The sequence below is a fragment of the Zalophus californianus genome, chromosome 3, assembly GCF_009762305.2.
Source record: "Zalophus californianus isolate mZalCal1 chromosome 3, mZalCal1.pri.v2, whole genome shotgun sequence".
Classification (NCBI taxonomy): Eukaryota; Metazoa; Chordata; class Mammalia; order Carnivora; family Otariidae; genus Zalophus; species Zalophus californianus.
In genome coordinates, this window is record NC_045597.1 from 60,676,073 (window position 1) to 60,698,658 (window position 22,586).

The following is a 22,586-nucleotide window of genomic DNA, read 5'->3' on the forward strand; positions in this document are numbered from 1 at the left end:
TTAGCCCTACTTTTAAGGGACAAAAGCCAGAGACACCAAACATAGAAATGCCTCTGCCACCCCCTCAGATTCAGTTGACATTTGCTGAGCACCTACTTTGGGCCCCACATATTGCTGAGTGCCTCATGTTTGTTGTCGGTTTCATTCCTTCCTTCCCATGACCATTTGAAGTCAGTATGATTTCTTTTTGAGGAGGAGATCAACTCTCCATGAATTTCTATCCCTGGCCCAAGGTCACACATCTGCATGACAGAGCAGAATCCAACCCCTGGCACTCCTCCTAGAACATGGACAAGAAGCCCTTTGGCAGAGGGCTCGGAACCAAACGGAGCCCGCATGATGTAGCCACTACAGCCTCCTGCTTCTGGGATCCCTTGAAAGAAAATCAAGGAAAGAATGAAGGAGAGCTTTATCCCACCAGCTGGTTCAAGCTCTGATGCTCTTTTATGTCCTAAGCTCTGTCAAAACTCCAGCTTTTTGGGTCAAGTTTGGAGTCACATCCCACCTCGTGATTTTTATTCTTTCTGCGGGAGAAAGGGAACCGGACGCTCCCCCGACTTAACTGGGAGAAAGGTGGACCCTCTAAACACAGATCTGCCTGGAGCACAGCAGCCCCCACTCAGAATCAGGGCCGGCCTGCCACACTGTGTAAGGGCCAGGCCTCTCTTATGAGCAAATCAGAATAAGGAAGGCGTCTGCCCTCATGCTTTGAAAAGCATGTATAATGTCATAATCACATGTTTTAAAATATTAAAAAGCAATGTTTAAGAAAATAATCTCTTTGGCAGGTGTGTTAAACAAGAAGGCCGAGAGGCTCACTCTGGAGCGGGCGAGCTGCTGAGTGAAGGACAAGAAGCCTGCTGCCTACGCGGGGAGCTGGGTCTAGAAAGTGGGTCTCCAGGCTCCCAGCCCAGGGCAGGCAACACAGCACTCTAAAGAGTACACGCCTGGGGTCAGACTCCTCCGGAAATCCTGATTCTACCCGCTTTTGGACAGCCCAAACGCTGCATAAATTTCCCCTGGCATCAGCCACCAGGGAGGCAAAGGGGTCTAGGAGCCCCCTAAAGAGGTTAGACACAGGGTAGAGGCGGCGCGTTCGCAGGTGCCTCTGATGCTACCCAGATCCTGGCCCCTCTTTTTCCTAGAAGCTCTCTCTGTGAAGCTCTTTGGAAGAGGGGAGTGGTGGTGGGTGCTCAGCTGTGATTCTGTCACCCCTCCCCCGCCGTGAGCCCTGTTGGCTCTCCTCCGCTGCCTGCCTCCCGAGGACCACTGCAGAGCGAGACTGTGCACCGGCTTTAGAAGGCGTCCAGGACATGTTGCTGCCCTTGGAACCTGAGCTCCAGGAGCTGAAGGAGCCAATGAACGTTTCATTCTTGTACCTGATGTCTAGTCTCAGACACAACCTTGTCTAGTTCTGTTAGGAGGTGTGGCTGGCAAGTGACCAGGAGCTCAGCTCCCTAAGCCTCAAAAGCTTCCCCCTCCCAGCTTTGCAGAGACTTGGGGCTTCTCCCTGACGCAGATACCTGAAAGGTTTTCTGCATCCAGGAAATGACCAGGAAACTGTGAGAAGAGACACGGGTGTCAAACTGCCATGTGGAACCAAGGGGAAAATCATGGGCATGGGGTTAAAGCTGGCACAATTTTTTTTTTTTTAATCAGAGAATTTCTCTGATATTCAGAGGAAAGAGAAACTCAGGGCCTCATCCAGCACCAGCACTTGACACATCTGCATTCTGGAGAAGCCACCTGTCTCTGCGGGCTTAGCATTACCTAACTGCCCTGGTGCGTTCTCCAGCACTATTACGTGCCTGGGCCGGGCTTTTACCTGTGACCGCCCCTCAAGGAGGTCCTGAGGACAGAAGGCCAACTTGCGGGGCCCTTAGAGACTCCAGGAAAAACAGCTGGAAACCACAGCCCTGGCTGCCTGAGCCCCTGGGGGCTTCACCGGATCCAGCCTGAAGGCCCTGGGCTCCCGAGCCTCACCCACACCTGCAACAATTCTGTCCCAGGGTCTTGGGTGCCAGGCGGAGGATGCTGACACAGAGTCCGCCTGCAGTAATCCCTAGATGCCATCTCAACATGATGCAAAGCCACAGTGCCTAATAAGAATAGGCAAAGGAAGTTCAACTGGGACCTAAAGAGGGATGTCGTCAAAGAACCTGGAAGCACCAGGGGACTCTCTCGGCTTCCTGCACAAGCCCTCTGGAGCCTGGGACAGTAGAAACTCCTTCCTCCCCAGGCCCCAGCTCACCATGTGCTCCGTGCTGGTGAGAAGGAAGGGTAGAGGAAAGGAGGGTGTACTGGTTTGAAGTGTTCCCCGAAATCCATGTCAACTTGGAACCTCCAAGTGGAATCTTATTTAGAAATAGGAAATGAATATAGAGAGAAGGAAGGAAGGAAAGAAAGAAAGAAATATATTTTGAAAGCCATTATTATGCCAGATAGCCCATTTGACATTTTCACATATAGCATCTCATTCAATCCTCAAAATAACTCTGACGGGTAGATATTATTCTCGTAGACCAATGAGAAAACTATAACCTAGTAAGTAACTTGTCCTCAGTCATTAAACTAGAAAGGGGCAGAACTGTATTCTCGCTTTGTCCTGAACCTCTTCCCGTCCAGGCCTGCGGAGTGAGCAAGTTAATATAATAAACCATCCCTTGCTGATACATCTGTGCGAGGAATCATCCTGGAAGTAAAGGTGCATTGTAAGTGGGACCATCCACAATGGGCCCCCCATTATGACCCTGCCAATGGCATTTTAATGCCTGGATAGATGGGAAGACATCCCATGGCAGAGCAGATGGGGAAGAAGGGCCCTCAACACCCCCACAAAACACACCACCTTTATTTCCAGATCAACATGAGTGTGGTTGGCCTCAGAGGATTCCTAAAGCTGTTCCCCACAACACCCAGAGGTAATCATGATGATCCATTTCAAAGGTCTTACAACCTCTGTCAAGGCCATCATCAAGGCCTCCCATGAAAGTGGTGGTACAGATGATGAAACTCAGAGTGACATTCACGATTTTTGGCTGTGAGAAGCTGAAGGCTACTCAAATGGAAAGGGTGGGTGACTGGATTAGGGTCGGCCCTAAATCCAACACGACCAGGGTCCTTATAAGAAGAGGAAAATTTGGACATAGAAACAGACACACGGGGAGAAGATGGAAGCAGAGAGTGGAGTTAGGCTGCCCCAGGGAGCATCTGGACCACCAGAACCTGCAAGAGGAAGGACTCTTCCCTAGAGCCTTCCAGGGAGCATGGCCTCGCTGACACCTTGATTTCAGGTTTCCAGCCCCCTGACCTATGAGGGAATAGATTTCCCTTGTTTTAAAGTACCCAGTTTGTGGTACCATTGATCCTCATCATGTGCAGATCCCATATCTGCAAACTGACCCACTCATTAAAATGAATCTGTAAGCCCAAAATCAGTACCACAGAGCATTTGCAGTCAGTCAGGAGCAGGTGCAGAGTGGCAAAAACTTAGAGCCCCCCCAACACACACATTTCTAGCAAAGGTCAAATGAGGCAGTGCTCTATGTTCTTGTCTCATTTCTAATACTCTAAATTAAGTGGCCATTTCGCAAGCCACTTCACGCTACATTTTTACATTTTTGTGCTTTTTTTGTGGGTGACTGTGCTGCTGAAAATGCCCCAAGAACAGTGTTGAAGTGCTGCCTAGTGCTCCTAAGTACAAGAAGAATGTGATGTGCCTTTCAGACAAAAGGTGTGTTAGAGAACTTCATGTAGGTATGAGTTCTAGTGCTCCGGCCCACGGGTCCGATGTTAATAACAATATATATGAAATAAGGGATCTCGAAACAGAAACACCCAAAACAAGGTTAGATAGTTATCAGTTGATGAAAATGTGACCAAAGTCTCTCCAGAACCTAGCCTGTCCTTCTCAGAGCAGTGGCTCAGGATTGCTAACTCAGTGTTCGCAGGGACTTAACAGAACGACTGTGGACAATGGAAACTGATTGTACTTCATTACGACAGCCCTAAGACACCCGAACAAGCCCTCTTCCTCCTTACCCAGAACTTTGCAGGCCTCTTGGATGAGCTTAATGGTAATGATGTCATCATACACCGTGTAGGTCATGAAGTCATCTTGTACTTCGGCAGAGGCTCTGAAAGAGAAATCAAGGGGCAATGAAAACCCAGCAACTAACTGGAGCTCTGCCTCCAGGATATACCCACTGACCGAGTAAGATATAAGATCACACTCTTGATCATCAGGAATGGGAGGCCGTGGAGTGTTTAGATGTCAACTCCTCCAAGAAGTTTTCCCTGGACCCCAGTTTGGGCCAAGAGCTCCCTTCTCAAGGATCCACAGTAGGCTATGTGTTTCCCTAGTTGATATCAAGATTATTAGTCTTCTCCCCTAGACTGTGCTCCTTGAGCATGGGCTTGTGACTTATTTTGACCTTTGAAGCCCCAGCAGGAGGTATTGTGCTTGGCACTTGTTAAGAACCCAACACACACTAGTGAACATGGAACTCAGAGGTCCCAGAGCCTCATGCTCTGAAGCAAGGAGAACAGCTGCTTGCGAATCTCACTGTTTTGAAACATGGTTAGCTATGTTTTAGGAGTTATGGATGGACTTTAGTCTTCTAATAGTTAGCCAAACCCAGTGAAAAGTGGCTTCGCCCGGGAGTTACCCTCTTGGCTCACTCCTTATGTGAACCATTCAACTGCTGTTAGCAATTCCATCAAGTCGGGACAGGAGGCTGGGCAGGGAGTGCTTCCCTGAGAAAGGGGGGTTCCACTGAGACTGAAGGATGGATAGGCAAAGCCAAGCATTCTGGACAGAGTGAAGAGGCTCCAAGGCAGCAGAGAGAATGTTTGAAGAACCGAAAAAAATACAAAACATTTGAGTTTATCCTGGATCACTGCACAGAATTTCAGAATTTGGAGAAGTGTGAAATTTCCCAATTGTCCAATTCTCCATTCTATACTATCTCTGACTGCTAGTCTTCTAGTTTCTTCTTAAATGCTTCCAGTGACAGGAAGCTCACTCCTCTGCAAGGCAGCGTATTCCATTTACGGACTGCTCTTTTTGATAGAAAGTTTTTTTCTTATGATGAATCAAAACCTACTTCTAGACCCTGATAATACCTTCTAATTATTGGGCATCTGCTTTTGGCCATGGCGATGACAGATCCTTTGTAATCATCTTACTTACTGTGGAGGAAATGGAAGCTCAGAGAGGTTGTCTTGCCAGGATCCCCCAGCTGACTCGTGAGGGACCTGGGTTCTGAGCTCTGAAGCGCACACAGCTCTAGCACTTGCCACCTGCCACCCCTCTCCCAGGTCCTGGATCTGCCCCCGGGGCACATGCAGACGGGGATGCTCCTACCTCCAGACACCAGCCCTCTAATATTGAAGATCCTTATTCATTCCTAAATCTTTTTTTTTTTTTTTTTCTGAGCTATCCATGCCTTTATCTCCCTGGACTTTATCTTCCTCACTGTTAAATGGGAGAATGACACTTGTCCCACATTTCCGACAGGAAGAGAGTAACAGGAGTGAAAGGAGAGAATGAGAAACTCCGCACAGATGCAGGGGGAAGCTGATATAATATCAAGAGCACAGAGGCGGCATGCTGTGCCGGGGGCAGCCCAGCTGGCAGCCAGGACACCCTGGTTCCAAATCTAGCCCTGCTATTAATGAGCTCTGAGGGAAAATTACTTTCTCTCTTTGGGCCTCGACTTCTTTATCAGTAAAGGGAGGTAGTCGGTAAGATCAGTGTTCCTTAAACTTTTTTTTTTTTTTTTTACATCCATGCTCCCATCCCCACCCTACCCCCAAAATGCATTTGCTAGAGCTTCTCAAACAGCCTATAGGGGCCTTGCCCCTGCACTTGACCATCACTGAGCTAAAAGCTCTCTGGGTTTCTCTCCACCTGCAAGCTTTCTATTTTGGTCCCTGTCTGTACAGTGGTCTCTAAGTATCAACAGACACAGCTGTTCAGAGAAGCTGGATGTTGGGCTCGGGGCAGACAAAGGATGCTGTTAACCCCCATGCCTCCCTTAAGCGGGATGATCTCTGCCATGTTGTCATCACCCTCCATCTGCTCCCCCCGGGCCTGTGGGCTTTTGTGAAAACTTGGACCCTGCTTCTATGCCTATCAGTGAAATAGAAACATAATGAGCAAGATCCATATTGAAGCCTAACATGTTATCATAATTTATTCAGAAGGCCCCCAAAGGGATTATGTCATCTCCAAGACCCTTGAAAATGTAACAAGCTCTGTGCCACCTCTCAGGCTTCTTGTGGGACCACCCATTCCTCCCTGTCTGGGTCTGGCAGCCTCTTCTTTCCTGTAGGCTGAGCTGATAATACTTTAGTGTCCAATATTTATTTGGTTTGTATATATGTTGCACATTTCTGGAATGCCAAACATGCCCAGACTGTTATGATTGCACAAGAATTGTCAGCCTTGTTTATCGATCTCGGTGATCTTGCATGTAACACTTCCCACAGAGTCTGTGTACACTTGCAATATACAGTCATTCAAACTGCTATAAGTGAAACAATATGCTCACCAAGAATATAAATAAATAAATAAATAAACCAATTGATGACTCCCGATGAGATGGCAATACCTCTGATAAGAAGGGAAAGAGAGAAAAATGGCCATCACAAAACATTTTGAAGGGGCATCTGGGTGGCTCAGTGGGTTAAGCATCCACTCTAGATTTTGGCTCAGGTCATGATCTCAGGGTTGTGAGATTGAGCCCCAAGTCGTTGGGCTCATGCGCTCAGTGGGGAGTCTGGGATTCTCTCTCTCGCCCTCTCCCTTTACCCCTCTCCCCCCGACCCTGCTCGCACTCTCTCTCTCTCTCTCTCTAAAAAAGAAAAAGAAAGGAAAGGAAAAAGAAAAGAAAACATTTTGAAGAGACTGGGGATTGGAGAAGCATTGTGGGAAATGAAGTAAGTTGATGTTTCCAACTCACACAAAGAGGAGCATATTTCATGTAATATGAAGAATGCCAACCACAGAGGTGACCATATATACACATATTCAGGAGATCTGACAAATCAGTATTTAACTGGAATACTCAGCCATTAAATGTATGTTCCTTTTTAGTTTTAACTCACGATACCCAAAATAACTGGGCAGGAAACCAGGGCCAGGCTGCCTATTCCAGAATAACTTGGGGATCAAAATAAACATACAGATTCCTGGGCCCTGGAGGTGGTACCTGGAAATCCATATTTATTTAACCACTTGCCTCAGATGACTCTCCAGGTTTGGAAACACTGCTCAGAAACACTTTCTAGGATTCAGTCTGGCAAGGCCACACATTACAAATTACAGATCTTATGTTGTTCAGTGTTACAAAACTGAGGTAATGGTTTCTAAGAGTCCAGAGTGAGCCATAAAGCCCACAGGAAAAATAAATAGCACATTGTAGCAAGTTTCAGGCCAAGAAAATGGGATCAATCCTAAGCCATGAGAAATCGTTCCTTCAAGAGCTCCTTTCTGTTAGGTAGAGAATTCCTGTTACAAACTTGTGTGTGCCATGTGACTCAAGGTGTAGTTGGGGAAGAAGAGGCCCTGTGAGTTACATGGTACTGTGACCTGGTGTCCTGGTGTCGTGACCACCTGGTATTTAGAAGAAGTCCCAGCTGTCATTCTGGCCAATGCTCTAGCCCACTGCTCTAGCTCTCGAAGGCTTGTGTGACAAAGTCCAGACTCGTTGGGTTGACACATACAACCTAGCCCCTGCACCCTACCCCTCACCTCCAGCCACCTCCCTTCCTCATTCCTCAAGATTGCCCCAAGTCCCTGTGACCAGCCATGCCATTTCCTTCCCACGGATTCTCCTCTGACAGGAAGGACAGTCTGGCCAACTTTTGTTCTTCCTTCCCCCATTTGCCTGAGAATCACCAACTCTGGTCATTATGAGCTGCCGTCAGATCCCAGCACCCCTCCTCTGAGCTCCCAAGTCCCTGCTATTTACCTGCCTTACCACCGGCTGCACCTGTAACCTTTGATGTACCTGTTCCCAGGCTTCCTAGACAATGGGCCCCAAAGAGCAGGCAAATATCATTTGATTTCCTGTCTTCAATACCTAGCATTGTACCTGGCACACAATAGCAGTCTGATAGGGAGTTAAAAGAAGTTTATGAAGTGGGAAAGACCTACCTTGTTAGAGGCTTACGTGTCTACTATATGTGAGTCAGTAGAGCCAGGAACGAATCCTGACCCTACCACAGTCGAGCTGGATGACTTGAAACAAATCTCACTGTCCCTCCATTTCTTCATTTTTACAATGACAGTATTAGGTTAGGTCAGTGTTTCCGTGGAGATTTTGATGTACAACCCTCCCAGCCAACACGCAATGTAGATTCACTGAGAATGACTCTGGCACCTAAACCAGCAGTTCTCAAGGTGTGTTCCATGGAACCCCTGGGTGGGGGGACCCTAGGAAGCTTTCCAGGGTCCATGAAGTCAAAACTATTTTCATAATAAAATTAAGACATTATTTGCCCTTTTTACTGGTTAAAATGTCCTCTAATCGTTCAAAAGCATTGGTAGGTAAACCTGTTAGGGGCTTAGCATGAATCAAGGCAGTGGTACTAAACCGAACTAAGTAATCATATTCTTTGCTGCCATGCACTCGTGGTAAAGAAAAAGCCAGTTCCATGTCAAATCGTCCTTAATGAAGCAATAACACTGATCAATTTTATTAAATCTTTTGAACATTCTTCATGACAAAGCAGGAAGTACAGAAAGCATTTCCGCTGTCTACACAAGGAGGCCTAGGTCAGCTCCAGGAAAAGCACTTTTATGATTGCCTTTGTGAGTCGAATTAGCCACTTTTCTCATGGAACATCATTTCTACTTGAAAGAACCACTGACAGACGGACAACAGTTATTCAGAATTGGATATTTGGCAGACATTTTCTTAAAAAAACAAAGACCAAAGTTAACTTGTCACTTCAAGGAAAATAACTGACAGAATTTGTTGCCAATGATAAAACTCAAGCTCTCAAGTGAGAATTGGAATTTTGGAAAACTTGCACCTGCTACTGTGAGCTCATTAGCTTCCCAATTCTTAGAGCTTTGATGAGAGTGTGGTGATATTGACAAATGTGATTTTGATATTGTATTGATGTATTGCAATATTCATAAGATCTGCATAACTCAGCCGGCTAATATTTTCCAAATGACTAATGCAAGATAGTTCAAAATGATGGCAAAAGATATTTCAAAGTGCAACAGAGGCCAAAGGATTTGCCCTCAACATTGTAACAGACCTTGGAAAAGCTACCACCTAGTGGAGCTTTTGTGAGGTTTAAAAGAACCTCCACAGTGATCTGAAAAGAACCTGAAAGTGCTTCCTCCCTCTATATTTTCTTCATAAATTTCAACGAAAACCAAAGATCACAACCAATAGAGTGCAGAAAATGGAATCCAGTATTCTTCTCCTAAGTCAAACATTGAAGCGATTTGCAAAAAATTATAAAGCAATGTCTCTCTTCTCACTAATTGTTTTATTTGGCTAACAGTTAATTTTCATAAAAATGGGCTATTTATGCTCACATGTAATAGACTTATATTGCCATTTTAGGCGAATCAAGAAATAACCATCTATTAAAATTTCTCTGGTTTAATTTCCAATATAGTAAATGCCAATAGATAAAAGCTCTCTGGGTCTTCAATCGTTTTTAAGATTAAAAAAGGCTTCCTAAGGCCAAACTGTTTGAGAACTTCTAACTTAAGCCCATGGTGAATCAGATTTGCTTTGGGAGCTAAGGAAGCTGAGGCTTCTGGGAAAGCAGCAGCCCTGCCCAGCCTCCCTCATTTGGAGCCACCCCAGGCTGGGAGGGTGGTGGAAGGACCACCCTGTATGCCCTGATGATGGTCCTGGGTGCCTCTGGGAGGGACTGCAGGCCACCCAGGCCCCAGAGCCACCTCCCCTTGGTAGCCTCAAAAGCATCCAGACCTTCATGTGACCCCCACAATAGGCATCTGAGGGAGAGGCTGCAACTCCCTGAGTGGGGGCTACCTTCTTGCAGAGAACTGCCCTATAACAGCAGTGGGCAGCTGGGGGCAGAGCGGTGAGACATGTACAAGTAGATGAAGGGCCGGCATTGTCCTAGAACTTGCCACCAGCAAAGAGGCACATCTTGTAAGAAACTGCCTAGAAAGTTATAGACATACAGAAAGACATCTGTCTAAGCTACCAATAAAAATAAAACACAATAGGGGCACCTGGGTGGATCAGTCATTAAGCGTCTGCCTTCGGCTCAGGTCATGATCCCAGGGTCCTGGGATCAAGCCCCGCATCGGGCTCTCTGCTCAGCAGGAAGCCTGCTTCTCCCTCTCCCACTCCCCCTGCTTGTGTTTCCTCTCTCGCTGTGTCTCTCTCTGTCAAATAAATAGATGAAATTTTTAAAATAAATAAAAATAAAACACAATAAAAATAATTTTCAGCCAGCCATGTTAGAGGAACATTCATTCCATTCTCTTGATGGAAAATAATCTCACTAAATCATTGTCATATGAACAGGAAAGCCACAAGCAGCCAAAGATGCAGGGAAAAATATAAAAGTAGGTCAATAATTAACGATAATAACAATAAATATGTTCTACCTTTTGGTTCTTTGATGTTAATGTTATCTGTCAGCTTTTAATTTTTTTCCTCATTCTAAATAAGTACTCACTTTTGTAGCTAAATTTTTATTTGTAATTTTATATTATTTTTTAAAGGAGGCCCTTCAAATTACTTTTCAGGCCTTATAATACCCGTTTCAACTCCTGCTAAATTTACCTTCCATGTATTCCCACCAAACAAAACTATTTCTCAAGCTTTACTTTCAATGGTCTTTATTAGAAAAACAGTTTTCTCTTTTATATGTATAATAATATAATATTAAGTATTTTTTTTAAATGTTCTAAACCCTTGAATATTCCAATATACTCTTTGGGGGAGTAAGTTGCCCAATTGAGCCATACTAACCAACTTGATTTCTCAAAGCCCTTGAGGTTCTGATGATTTTAGGCAGCCAGATAAATCAGCAAACACACTCATGGCCAGAAATGGAGTGGGAGTGGGGAGACAGGCAGCATTCCTTGATAAAAGTTAAAAAATAGAAGCTGTCTGTTTTCAGCTACTTTTTAACTAAACCTTATTTATGGGAAAAGCAGAGAAGCTAGAGGGAGTGGGCGAGGCTTAGCGAGGGGCTGCAATGGAGGAGGCATAGCAGAAGGAGGATGAGCGACAGCCCTCCTGATTGTTTCTGGCTCAGTTCGTCAGTGTATTTGAAACGATGTTTTTTCAGATATCAGAATGTCAGGAGCATTTCTTATTTAGTAAGAACAAAATCCCGAATATGTAGAGGCAGGGGCCCTTAAACTTTTTAGGTCATAGAGTTCTTAGGAATTCTGATGAATAGCACGTACCCTCTCCCCAGAAAATAAATGCATTCACGTGTACACATTTTCAAAGACAATCTCAAATGTTCTCAGAGCCTCTCCATCTACTATTCATTTATTCCTCTTCCATTCATGCATACGTAAATCAGGCAGACATCCATCCCTTCCCCCATACTTGTTTATATAGTGGAGAGAATATGCCATTCACGGCAGCTTTACCCAGAACCTCTTCTCAGGGACTCTACCCTCCAAAGTCCACCTGGTGGGTCCAGGTATGGGCACCTGACCAAAGTCAGCCCAGCAAACCCTTTGTCTCAGGTGTCTGGGATGGAGACATTGAGAAACTGGGTCTCTCTATCAAATGATTGTGATCTCTTAAATTGAAAGGGCATATAGAAAATTTGGGGAGAAATAGAAATTAAGAGACTTGCAGAAAAAGCCAGGAAAATAGAGTGAACATGAAAAGAGGCACAGAGATGGAGAGAGGCCCACCGACCTTCCATGTCCTGTGTGGTCTCTCTGTGCTTTCTGCAGTTGAGCTCTGTGAATCCTACTAATGGCTATCTCTGACTCCTACTAACTTCCTTAAACTTTAGCTCACAGAGTGAATTGCTGATCCTTGCCAGCAACATCCTGCACTAAGTTCCAGATACTTCACCTGTGTCAGTCATCTCAGTCTTCAGAAACGGGTGAGGTGACTTCCATTATTATCTCCATTTAGAACTGAGGATACCAAGGCTCAGAGACCTTGGTTACCCATTGCAATCAGAATAAAATTCCCACTCCTGGGGCACCTGGGTGGCTCAGATGGTTAAGCGTCTGCCTTCAGCCCAGGTCATGATCCCAGGGTCCTGGGATCAAGCCCCACATCGGGCTCCTGGCTCAGTGGGGAGCCTGCTTCTCCCTCTCCCTCTGCCTCTCTCCCTGCTCATGCGCTCTCTCTCTCTCTCTGTATCTGTGTCTCAAATGAATAAATAAAATCTTTAAAAAAAATTCCCACTCCTTTCCATCTTTAGCCACCTATAAATTCTGATCCTTAACCATGTCTCCACTCCCATCTCCTACCAGACTCTCGATCATGACGCTCCAGTCACACTGAGTTTTCTTCTGGGTCTCGAATTTACCAAACCCAGTCCCACCCCAGGACCTTTGCACTGGCTGTTCTCTCTGCCTAGAACACATATGCTTCCCTAACTCAAAGTTGGCTCCTTCCTGCCTTTCAGCTCAAATATCACCTTTGTAGAGAGGCCTTTTCTGACCATTTCAGAGAAACTGACATCTTCCATCCCTGGTCACTATCAAGTACCCTATATTTTTACAGCACTTAGCACGATACTTGCTTATTGTCTGCCCCCAGCCCCACACTGGAATACACATTCCAAGAGAACAGAGCCCTCATCTGTTCCCTTCACCACTGTTCCCAGTGCCAGGAATTCTGTTTGGCACATACTAGGAGCTAAATAAATACTTGTTGAATAAGTAAACTTGCCCATGTCAAACAGCTAATAAATGATACAGGCAAAATGTAAGGGTTGATCTGACTCCAGAGGCTTTACTCTTCCCAACCTATTAGCTGCTTCTCATTGTTAAGTCCTGATAAAGATTTTAGCCAGAAGGTTATAAAAGAGTGGTTCATAATTAGAAATCTATAAATCTAGGTTATATGAGAGAGAAATAATGCAGGCAAAGGATGAGAAACATCTGTTTCTGATTATATCATACAAAATAAAATTTATGTCATAAAGTCTGGAGACATATTTCATCTTACCTAATCATTCCTTCTTAAAAGTTGTGTAGGAATTGATGGGTTTTTCTTTTTCAGCTAAAATTCTATTTTAAAAGCACCAGGGAACTTATTATTTAAATGTAGCCTGAAGCAAATCCTTTTGCACAGCAAATGATCTTGCCTTAATTTGCATTTTATAAGCTAAGTTTTCTGCACTACAGTTTTTTTTTTCAATGAGTTCTAATATGATGCAATTTTCATCGCTGGTTGAGCTGGTTAGATAGGCTTTGCTTTTGATTTAAGGACGCATTTCCAATGCGATCACATACATGTCTAGTGCTGTATATACAAACATATCCTTGGAGACTCAATTAAGCACAGGGTTGGTACTTCAAGATTAAAAGATGTAAAGCCTAGCCACACAGACTCCGGATATGGCCTCCCTGAGGTCTCGGTTCCTGGACATCTCTTTCTGATTCTCTTGCACCCCTCCTACCAGTGTCCTAACATCTTGGAATTCCTGTGGTTGGGCTTCCTGGCTTCCTGATTGGGAATGCCATGAGAAATGCTCCTCAGGGGCAGGAAGAGAAAATGGACTATTCCCCTCAGGGAGGGCATACCAAGGATCCGAAAAGGAAGAAACCACTTCCATCTACTTACACGTGGAAAGCTTTTTTTTTTTTTCCTGGATTCACAAATACATTGAACATCTTAACTGATCAGGGTTCCCATGGCTGGTCCCGTTGCATCTGCTCTGTAACATGGGGGCATACAAGCAGGCTTCTGTAAACAGCGCCTCTCAGTCGCCCACAAGCAGCAGACTGAACACGTTTATTGTTTTACCTCTACTCATGTCTAAGTCCTCCAGCTATATCTGGTAATTTCCAGTTATTTCTAGAGCCCTGGCCTTTCTCCTGGGCAGGACAGACTTTTTAGGGCCACCTGAGAAGCTGAGGCTAAAAGTTCTAACCAGGAATTCAGATGATACAAGCATCGTGGATCAAAAATCAATCCCAAAAGTCAGTTCCCATTCCCTCTCATGAGCTGGTCACTAGTATTTTTGGGGCTCCTCAAGACAGGGCTGGACAATGCCCCACACTGGCAGTTGGGGACACCAGTCCAAAAAAGGAACAGAGACAATGCCATCCACCAAATGATGCTAATATTAGAAAGCCAGGTGTCCTTCTCTGGGCAAAGAGAACATCTTAGAGAAACATCATCTCTTCAAGATGGAAGGCACAGTCACCTGACCAGCCGCAAAGTAATGCCTATTAATGTCCAATGTAGTCTAATCCTAGTGTTGCACCTGCATATTCGAGGGGAAACAGCACTTACTGAGTATCTACTGTGTACCTGGGGATCAAATTTTCCACTCAGTTCTCTCTGCAACCCTGGAAGAGGAGTGCATCATTCCCCTTCTATCAATGAGGAAGCAGCTTTAGAGAGGTGAAGCAACCTGTTCTAGAACACACAGTTCCAAACCCAGAGCCAGGACTCCAGTCCAGGCATGTGGGTGCACACCCGAGGGCTCCTCCTCCTCTCTCCAACCCAGATGAGGAACGCCATCTTGAAAATAAGCCAACAGTAGTCATCACCTTCAATCACACGTCTCACATTTGGTGAGCGCTTACCTCAGGTCAGGCATTTTTTCTAAGCATATCGTTTGTCCTATCTCGTTGAATGCTTGCAACAGCCCCGATGTGCTTAGCTACTTCTAGGGTCGTTATTTTATGCTGAAAACACCTGTGTCCCAGAGTGGTTAAGGAAGTTGCCCAGGGTCCCAAGGACTGTAGGGGAGGCACCTGCTGAAACCGACTATGACTTCCCAGGGACTTGCAGCCATACCTGGTGACTTCTCTCAGTATGTGTACCCTCTTTCTAAAGCTGGTTCCCAGCCCACCCAGCAGTGTCCACCCACACCTACCTTCCTCCCCTTCCTCTGAGACTGATGGTCCCCCGGTAGGGGCTGCTGGCCCTCTGGCAGGCTGCCCTGCTCCTCTCTAGTTTGTGGCAAAGCAAAGGATCTCAGTTTCCCATCTGATGTGGGCCTTTGGCACCTCGTTCCCAAGTTCCAGGTATAATTGTAGTGTTTCTATAGATTATTAAATCACCCAGGCAAAATGGCTTCTTCAATTACTTAATCCCTGAGGGTTTTTCGCAGAGACAGTAACCTGCCTTGCCAGTGTTCTGCTGGGGCTTTAATAAGATCATTATGGAAGGGGCCGGGCCCAAAGTAAGTGCCTAAGATAAGACTATTCTTTTCCTTCCTTTTCTTGCTGAGTTTACCCTTTACAATATAATAGCAATTTAAAAAGACAGTCTCAGAGTCTTCAAATGCTTCTCTCCTCGGGGCAGCCTAGGGGGTCGAAAAGGAGCACTTCAAGAAACAGATACCACACCCTGGCCCTGTTGCCTACTTGCTGTGCACTCTTTAGCAGGTCACTTAAACTTTCTGGGCTGCAGTTTTCTCATCTGTAAAATGAGGAGATCTGGGCCAGAAGATCTCTCAAGCATGGACTAGTCCAAGTTTTCTCTGATCATAATTATTCAGCCTTCCTCCTTGAAATATTTAGAAATGAGTATTCTTTGCCTCTGTGACGCCAGAGCTACTTGTTCCCACCCCAACCTCTGGTGCTTTTATGAAAATTACCCTGGAGATGCTGTGGAAATGGCTCGGGGCTGCCTTTCCAGAAGAAGGTCAGACACAAGACGCCTGAGCAGTTGGCCGCTGTGCAGGGCATGGAGCCGGGCCCCGGGGCAGCAGGGGTCTGCCTGCCTCCTCCTGAGTTAGCCCCACGTACTGCAAGTCCCCTGCACTCTCGGCTCTAATTATCTTATTTGTAAAATGGGAATAGGAAGGAGTGAGGGAAAGTCCGCACTAAGCATTTTAAACTGTTTTGACATTACAAAAGCCATGAAAAAATACAGAAAATTTGGGAATAGATATTAGGAAAAAAAGTCATCCAGCACTTCATCTTTCTAGTTCAGTTAATAGTCATTACTAGTTTGGTCTTTCCCTTCATTTGTGTGATCTACCCAGTAACTACGTAAGTTTGTGTCTTTTGTTGTTGTTGTTACTGTTTTGTTTCTGGTCTTTTGGACTTAATATTGTCATAAAATTTTGCAGGTTGCTTCACAATCTTTGCAAGCATCCCATGTAATGATGCATATTTCTTGTCATTCCATTTGACTTTTGGGTTATTTTTGAACACTAAAGATAATTTTTTCTTTTATTATTTATAAATATAAGGCTATGTTTCATCTTTGTGTGTGTGTGTGTAGATAGATATGTTTGTTTCTAAGGGACTAGATTCTCAAGAATAAATTCTCTAGAATGAAATTACTGCTTTAAAGGATTTCATCATTTTTGCAGCTTTTGGTACGTGTTGTCAAATTGCTTTCCAAAAGGGCTGCACTGACTTAAGATGCCATCAGCGATTACTCATTTGCTGCATCTTCACCAGAATTGGTTATTATCATTTCAACGTTTTGTAGATTTAATAGGCAAGGCAGTGCCAAATTGTTTCAATTAACTGAGGAAGCCAATCATTTTTCCCTATTTTTTTTTTACTGTTCCCTCTTCACAGGACCAGGAGATCTTGGAGACCCGTCAGTCCAGTCCTCTAACATTTTAAGGCTGGGAGGCTTCAAGAAGGCAGACAGACAGAACAAGCTTACAGAGAGTCAGACAGACCACGTGAAGATGTAAATAACCTTGTTCAGCATTTTCTGGGTGGAAGCAGAGAGGGAAAACTTTAACAGGTAACTAAAAAATTCCTAAAGAGGGGGGCGCCTGGGTGGCTGACTCTTAATTTCAGCTCAGGTCATGATCTCAGGTCGTGAGATCAAGCCCTGCGTGGGGCTCCATGTTGGGTGTGGAGCCTGCTTAAGATTCTTTCTCTCTCCCTCTCAAAAAAAAAAAAAAAAGAATTCCTAAAGAGGGATTCTGGCTAAACTCAAAAGGGATACCCCTCTTCTGTGAGGTTTTGGCAGCTCCATTTATGTACATTGGAAATAATGCAGTTGCTTTTTCTTCTGTGATCAAGAGCAGCAAATAAGAATTCATTCATGAAGTTAAAGATAGAATACTTATTCACACGGGCTGGGTTTAGGAATTGAGACTAATACCTTCCTTAAACACAGATATGGTATAGCAGATTTATTCTGTATCTAGTTGGTATGTTTAAGGTACTTGAACTGATATCCCTACTAACAACCAACTGCCTTGACCAAAAGGTTAGTAAAAACCCATGACCTTCAAAACACTGGAGTCTTACCACCGGGGATTCTCCATCTTTCCTTAAATATACTTACTTCAATTTTTCCCAGATCTCTTCACCAAATTTCTCTATCACAAGAGATTGCAGACAGGTGTTGATAAATCCATACTAGAACACAAAACAAGAGGGAAAATACGGATAATGAAGCACGAAATCCCCAGTCATAGACATCTGAACAGTTTGTTTTAGGAAAAGTACAAAGGCATCTTCTTGACGAAATGAACTATACTTTCCCCCTGTTTCTTGTGAGTTTATTGGTTTGATAGTTGTGCTTCTTCTCGACTTAGAGAAGTCATTTCCATAGAGAAAACCTAGGAGCTAAATTTGAAATCAGACTAGAATTAGAAGAGGTTCACTGTAATCATCTCCAAATCGTTTGGTTAGAACAAAGAGTTCAAAAACACAACAGGGGTATGGGGTTTGAGACGGGGACCAGGAAGGGCACCCACCTCCTGCCATGTCAAAAAGGCAGGGAAAGGACAATTCTCTTTTCTTTATAAAAATGAGTCAGTAATCGCATGTTTGTGGAGGAAGACATCAAAAGTGGAGGGAAATAAAGGGAGAAAAAAACTAACAGTAAAGAAAGAGCAATGGGATTAGCAGAGTTTTCTACCTGGTTTGCTCATTAATCTGCGATCTTCCTTCTTTCCTCCTTCAGATAAAAAAAAAATTTTTTTTAATAAAAAAGGGCTTATAAATGCCTCTGCTTGGTGAAGGAGAGTACAACCCATGCAGGCCACCCATCTCCACAGCACGGGGGCCCCTAACGTAGGAGTGTGATGATTGAATTAGATTTGAAAGCACCAAGGGAACTCAGTTAAAAAAAAAAAAAAAAAAAAAAAACTTCATCAAGTAAAGAATCCTTCTGTCTCACAAATATCAGGCTCAAAACTCACAAGTTTGGATGTTTATGTATGGGGATTTCTTAAAGGGAGAGGGGCCAATGCCAACAGGAAGAAGAGGGGTCTGAGCTCTAATAGCTCTTTCTGGGAACACAATGTACACCCTGCTTGGCTGTGTTTCCAGTTCCACACCAAAATGAAGCCTTTTCCCTTCACTCCATCTCGTCCTGGTTCCACCTGCCCCCCCCCAACCACGTGTGACTCATTTAAAAGACCACACGGTAGCCAGGCATTCAAAGCACTCTCTCGAACCATCAAAATCTATGTTTCCAGTATCCCTACCGCTGCTGCCTTCGGCTTACCCAGATGCCTTCCCCCTCTCCCCAAATACAGATGGCCCTTCTCTGATCGTGTTTCCTCCCCCATTGCTCAGTCACTCCCTGGCAAGTCTTGGCTCCATTGTTGCCTTGTCTCTAGAACCGGTCCCGCTTTCTTCACCGGATACTGGCCGGCATTCCCTGTGTCCCAGACTCTCACCTTCTGTGTCCCTATCACCATAGGATTGTTATGTTACCACATCACATGTGCACACACATATTTCCTATTTATCTGTCTACATAGCCGTCTATCAACACACCTACCCATACACACACACACACACACACACACACTCACTCACTCACATCATTTTTGCATATCGTTTTTTTCCCCTCTCCTCTGCTAAATTGTAAGTTTCTCGGGGTCAGGAAGTAGGTATAATTTATCTGTATTGCAGCTAAACTGGCCAGATAGTATCTGGCACATAGTAGGTATTTAATAAATACTTATTGAACAAATAAGTACTGAATTGAAGCCTTGAGTTTGAAAGCATGAAAATGCTCAAATACCTCCAGGCATTTAAAATCAATTCAATGTTAACAAAGATAGCAACTGTTTATCCTAGCAATGTTTGCAAGAGAGTGCTGAGGCCAACGAAAATATCATGCCCGCTGCCTAAGCCTCCTAGTGTGTGACAAAGGAAAGCAAGGCGCAGGGGAATCAGCTGGTGCGTTATAACCACATGGGATCACATATCTCAAAATTAATGAGTTTAGGGTCAGTGGGACATGCACTCTAGGACCAACGTCGGGTCTTTGGCATTCAGTGCTCTCTGAAGTCAGTGGCATAGGTAACCATTTGGGGGCTCTGGACATATAGGTCGGAGGGCAATCCCCTCACCCTCTGCTGGTTATAAATACGCTTTCTCCTGAATATTAAAATCACGGGACTTTCTCCACCCCTGGAGAGAGCAAAAAAGAGGCAGCTGACAGGCTGGTCCTGCATACGGAAGAGGTCTTTTGTACTTGCTACTCACACACCAGTTCACGGGGATTCTCACCAAGACACACTCCTTATACATTTGAGGGCCTGACTGGAATGGGCAAGAATGACAAACAGCTCCCAAATTCTCTAACACTCGGGAACCAACACCTTTAAAACAGTTACATCATCAGACAGGGAGGGACCCTAACTGGCTAGAGGCACCCAAATCTTTTGAGGACTATTGGAGAGTAGCTGTGGTACCTTCAAGAAACATCGGTGTTCAAAAGAAGCAATTGTTTCCTTTTTAGAAAAAGTCAGAAAATGTTAAGTTTAGCTAAGTATTTCTCCTGCAAAGATCACTTTGCATGTTCCATATCTAATCCTGCTCCCAGGGCCTGCCATCTGTTGGCTGGGGGGGTGGGGCCCCATAACATATTCCAGCCTCAGTGAGCCCAGAGAGGGGGTGTGGCTTAGAGGAAACAGCTTGCGCTCAGAGCCAGATGGCTTTCTGTCTCTGTGCCTTAGAGCTTCGTGGCTTTGGGGAAATCACCTACCCTCTCTGAGCCTAGTCGGCTTAAGAGCCAAACTGAAATAATAGTGCTTACTCTTATAGTACTACCGCTGGGGTTGTGGAGGAATGCTGCCGGCTGCACAGGTTGCTAGCCAGCCCCACATTTTACCAGCTGTTTGACCCCACACCTTCACCAAATCTCATTCATCCTCAGTTGTTTCATCTGGAAAACGGGGATGAGAATGGTCCCTTCCTCGTTGGTTTGAGGTAAGGATTAAATGAGATCGTGGGTATGAAGCACTGAGCACATAGCAAATGCTCGGGAAACGATAGCCATTTCTCTTCGAGAATGTGCATTTTGAGCAAGAGGTGCCCCCTGCGTGGATGCCGAGGGGAAAGGGAGGGCAGAGGACACTGGGAGGCCCTTACCATGTTGCTGCAGCGGCTGCCTTCAGGCAGAAGCAGTCGTGGGGGAGCACCAAGCTCCTGACCGACACGTCAGCCCCCAGGCATTCAGAAGAACCCCCGGCATCTCCCGAAGCCTGTCTTGTAGCGTCTGGGCGTCCACAGGGAAATCAGGAGCTGAGCACTGGCTCTGCAGCAAGGAGCTAACTGTTGAGTCCTTAGTCACCAAGAGAGTAAAAAGTCAGGCTGCCCCACCAGCTAATGCATGGGGCCTGCTGCCAGGTTCCCCTCGGGGTGCACCTCCCCAGTGCTAATTCCTTGGGGGTTCAGCCTGAAACCTGAACCTCTCCCAGAGGTGCCAACACAACAACAGCACTGTACCTGCAGCTTGGAGCCTCCAGGGCCTGGAGCCCGCAGAAACCCGCAGAGCACTCCTTACCTGTAGGGGAAGGCTCGAAGGGCGAGCACATCCTGATCCTGCTGGACTCTGGGGCTGCCTTTTGCTTCCCACCTAATCTTGCTGCAAATTCAGAAACTCACTTTGCTCCCTCTCCCACTCAATTCCCCCCGCAGAGAGGTTGGCATCTCATTCTCTATGACGCATTCTTTCCTAGCTTGGCTGAAGGGGGAGGCCAGGATTCCTGAAGCCCAGGAGGCTTTTGCGAAGTCGTTCATCCTTTCATTTGACAGATCAGTCAGTCACCTTCCTGTGTGATGTCACCATGGTGAGCACCTCCGGAGTACAGAGGCGGAGGTGTGGGCTGTGCTCCCAGGTGGCCAGCCACAGAGCCCTCTGCCCCCAGAGCACTCTTAGAACCCTGAACTTGACTTTCAGGGTGCCCCTGGGATCCTGTTGGAAGACTGCCTTGCAGATGAAATTGCCTTTTGAGAGGTCTTTTTAGTTCTTCTTTAATTAAACCTCCTTGGACGTGGTCCAAAGATGGCCTGCCTTGACCAGAACTTGGCTCTATGATGTTAGAATGTGAGACTCCCTGGTGCCTTAAAGCCTTGCTTTCCTCCCCATCCACACTCCATTCAGTCTCTGGTAACCTATCTCCTCAGGGTCTATTTCCTCAGTATTGTGATCAGAGGTGAGAAACCCAGTCCCCAACCATGTCCAATAAATGGTGCCTACAGCACCTCTAACAGACATGCCGGCTTTGGGGTAAAAACAAGAGTAAAAGTAAATACAATAAAGCTCAAGGGGTTGGGTAAGCCCTCGAGGTTGCATGGCTCTGCAGAGGTGTAGGACAGCCCCATGGATGTGACACATGGCCATGGCAGCATCTCGTGAACCTACGAAGCCAGGGATGGGGGCATGCCCCTGAAATGAATGCCCGGGGAATCTGGCAAGCGCTCCTTAAAGGACAAAGCATCTTTAGCTTTGTACCCCCAACACCCAACACATGCAATCAAATTCCAAATGATGTTGAAAGATTTCTCCCCTCCCAGTAGGCTCTCCTTCCCCACCCCCACTCAGATCCCTCTCCCGGCCTGCCCCCCCTCTTTCTGCATCCCCCTTAGAAAGCTCCCCTAGCCTCCCCACCCAGTAGGCTCCCTTGTCTGTCACCCCTCCTCCTATCTTCCTCACATCACCCCCTCCACAGAAAGACCTAATACTCTGACACACTGGTACTTATTTAAGACCCTTCTTCCTCCTTTCTGAAACGGAGACTGCTTATTCTCAAAAGCTGGCCTCTCGCTCTGCTATTCCTGCACGGAAGGAACATGTGTTCAGGAGGAGAAGAAAAGGCTCTGGACTAGGTGATTTCCATAATTATGCTTCCCAGGCCCCCACCACCATTCAGCTGACAGTCTTTTCTCCCCTGCCAAGTGGGCCTGCTCCGGCTCTCTCTGTTGCACCCCCGCCCCCCACAAGCCCTCAACCCAGCTTTTTCAAACACGCCAGCACTCTTACATCTCACAATAAGTAAATGGTTAAAAAAAAAAAAAAAAAAAAAAAAACCTCCATTTTCTTTCTCATGCAGCAGATGGCAGGTCTCAGGAACTTGGTGAAAATTAGGCTTTCTGATTTTCTAATAAATTTCAGTATCTCACACAAAAAGCACAAGCTCATTCTGATTCTGATGTTAAGTACCATATGGCATCTCATTCGTGGGCT

At 45.6% G+C, this 22,586-nt stretch overlaps 1 protein-coding gene across 1 annotated transcript in view; it reads right to left on the reverse strand.

Moving 5' to 3' along the window:
* LOC113919726 (guanylate cyclase soluble subunit beta-2-like) overlaps nucleotides 1-20,611 on the reverse strand; it is a 68,256-nt gene extending 47,645 nt beyond the window's left edge. The window contains exons 1-3 of the mRNA XM_027589346.2: nucleotides 20,489-20,611; nucleotides 17,439-17,512; nucleotides 4,042-4,136 (exon numbers count right to left, since the gene is read on the reverse strand). Coding sequence (XP_027445147.2) covers nucleotides 4,042-4,136; nucleotides 17,439-17,512; nucleotides 20,489-20,491 — 172 coding nt within the window. The 5' untranslated portion in view covers nucleotides 20,492-20,611. The remainder of the gene's footprint in view (nucleotides 1-4,041; nucleotides 4,137-17,438; nucleotides 17,513-20,488) is intronic.
* Nucleotides 20,612-22,586: the final 1,975 nt, after the last annotated feature.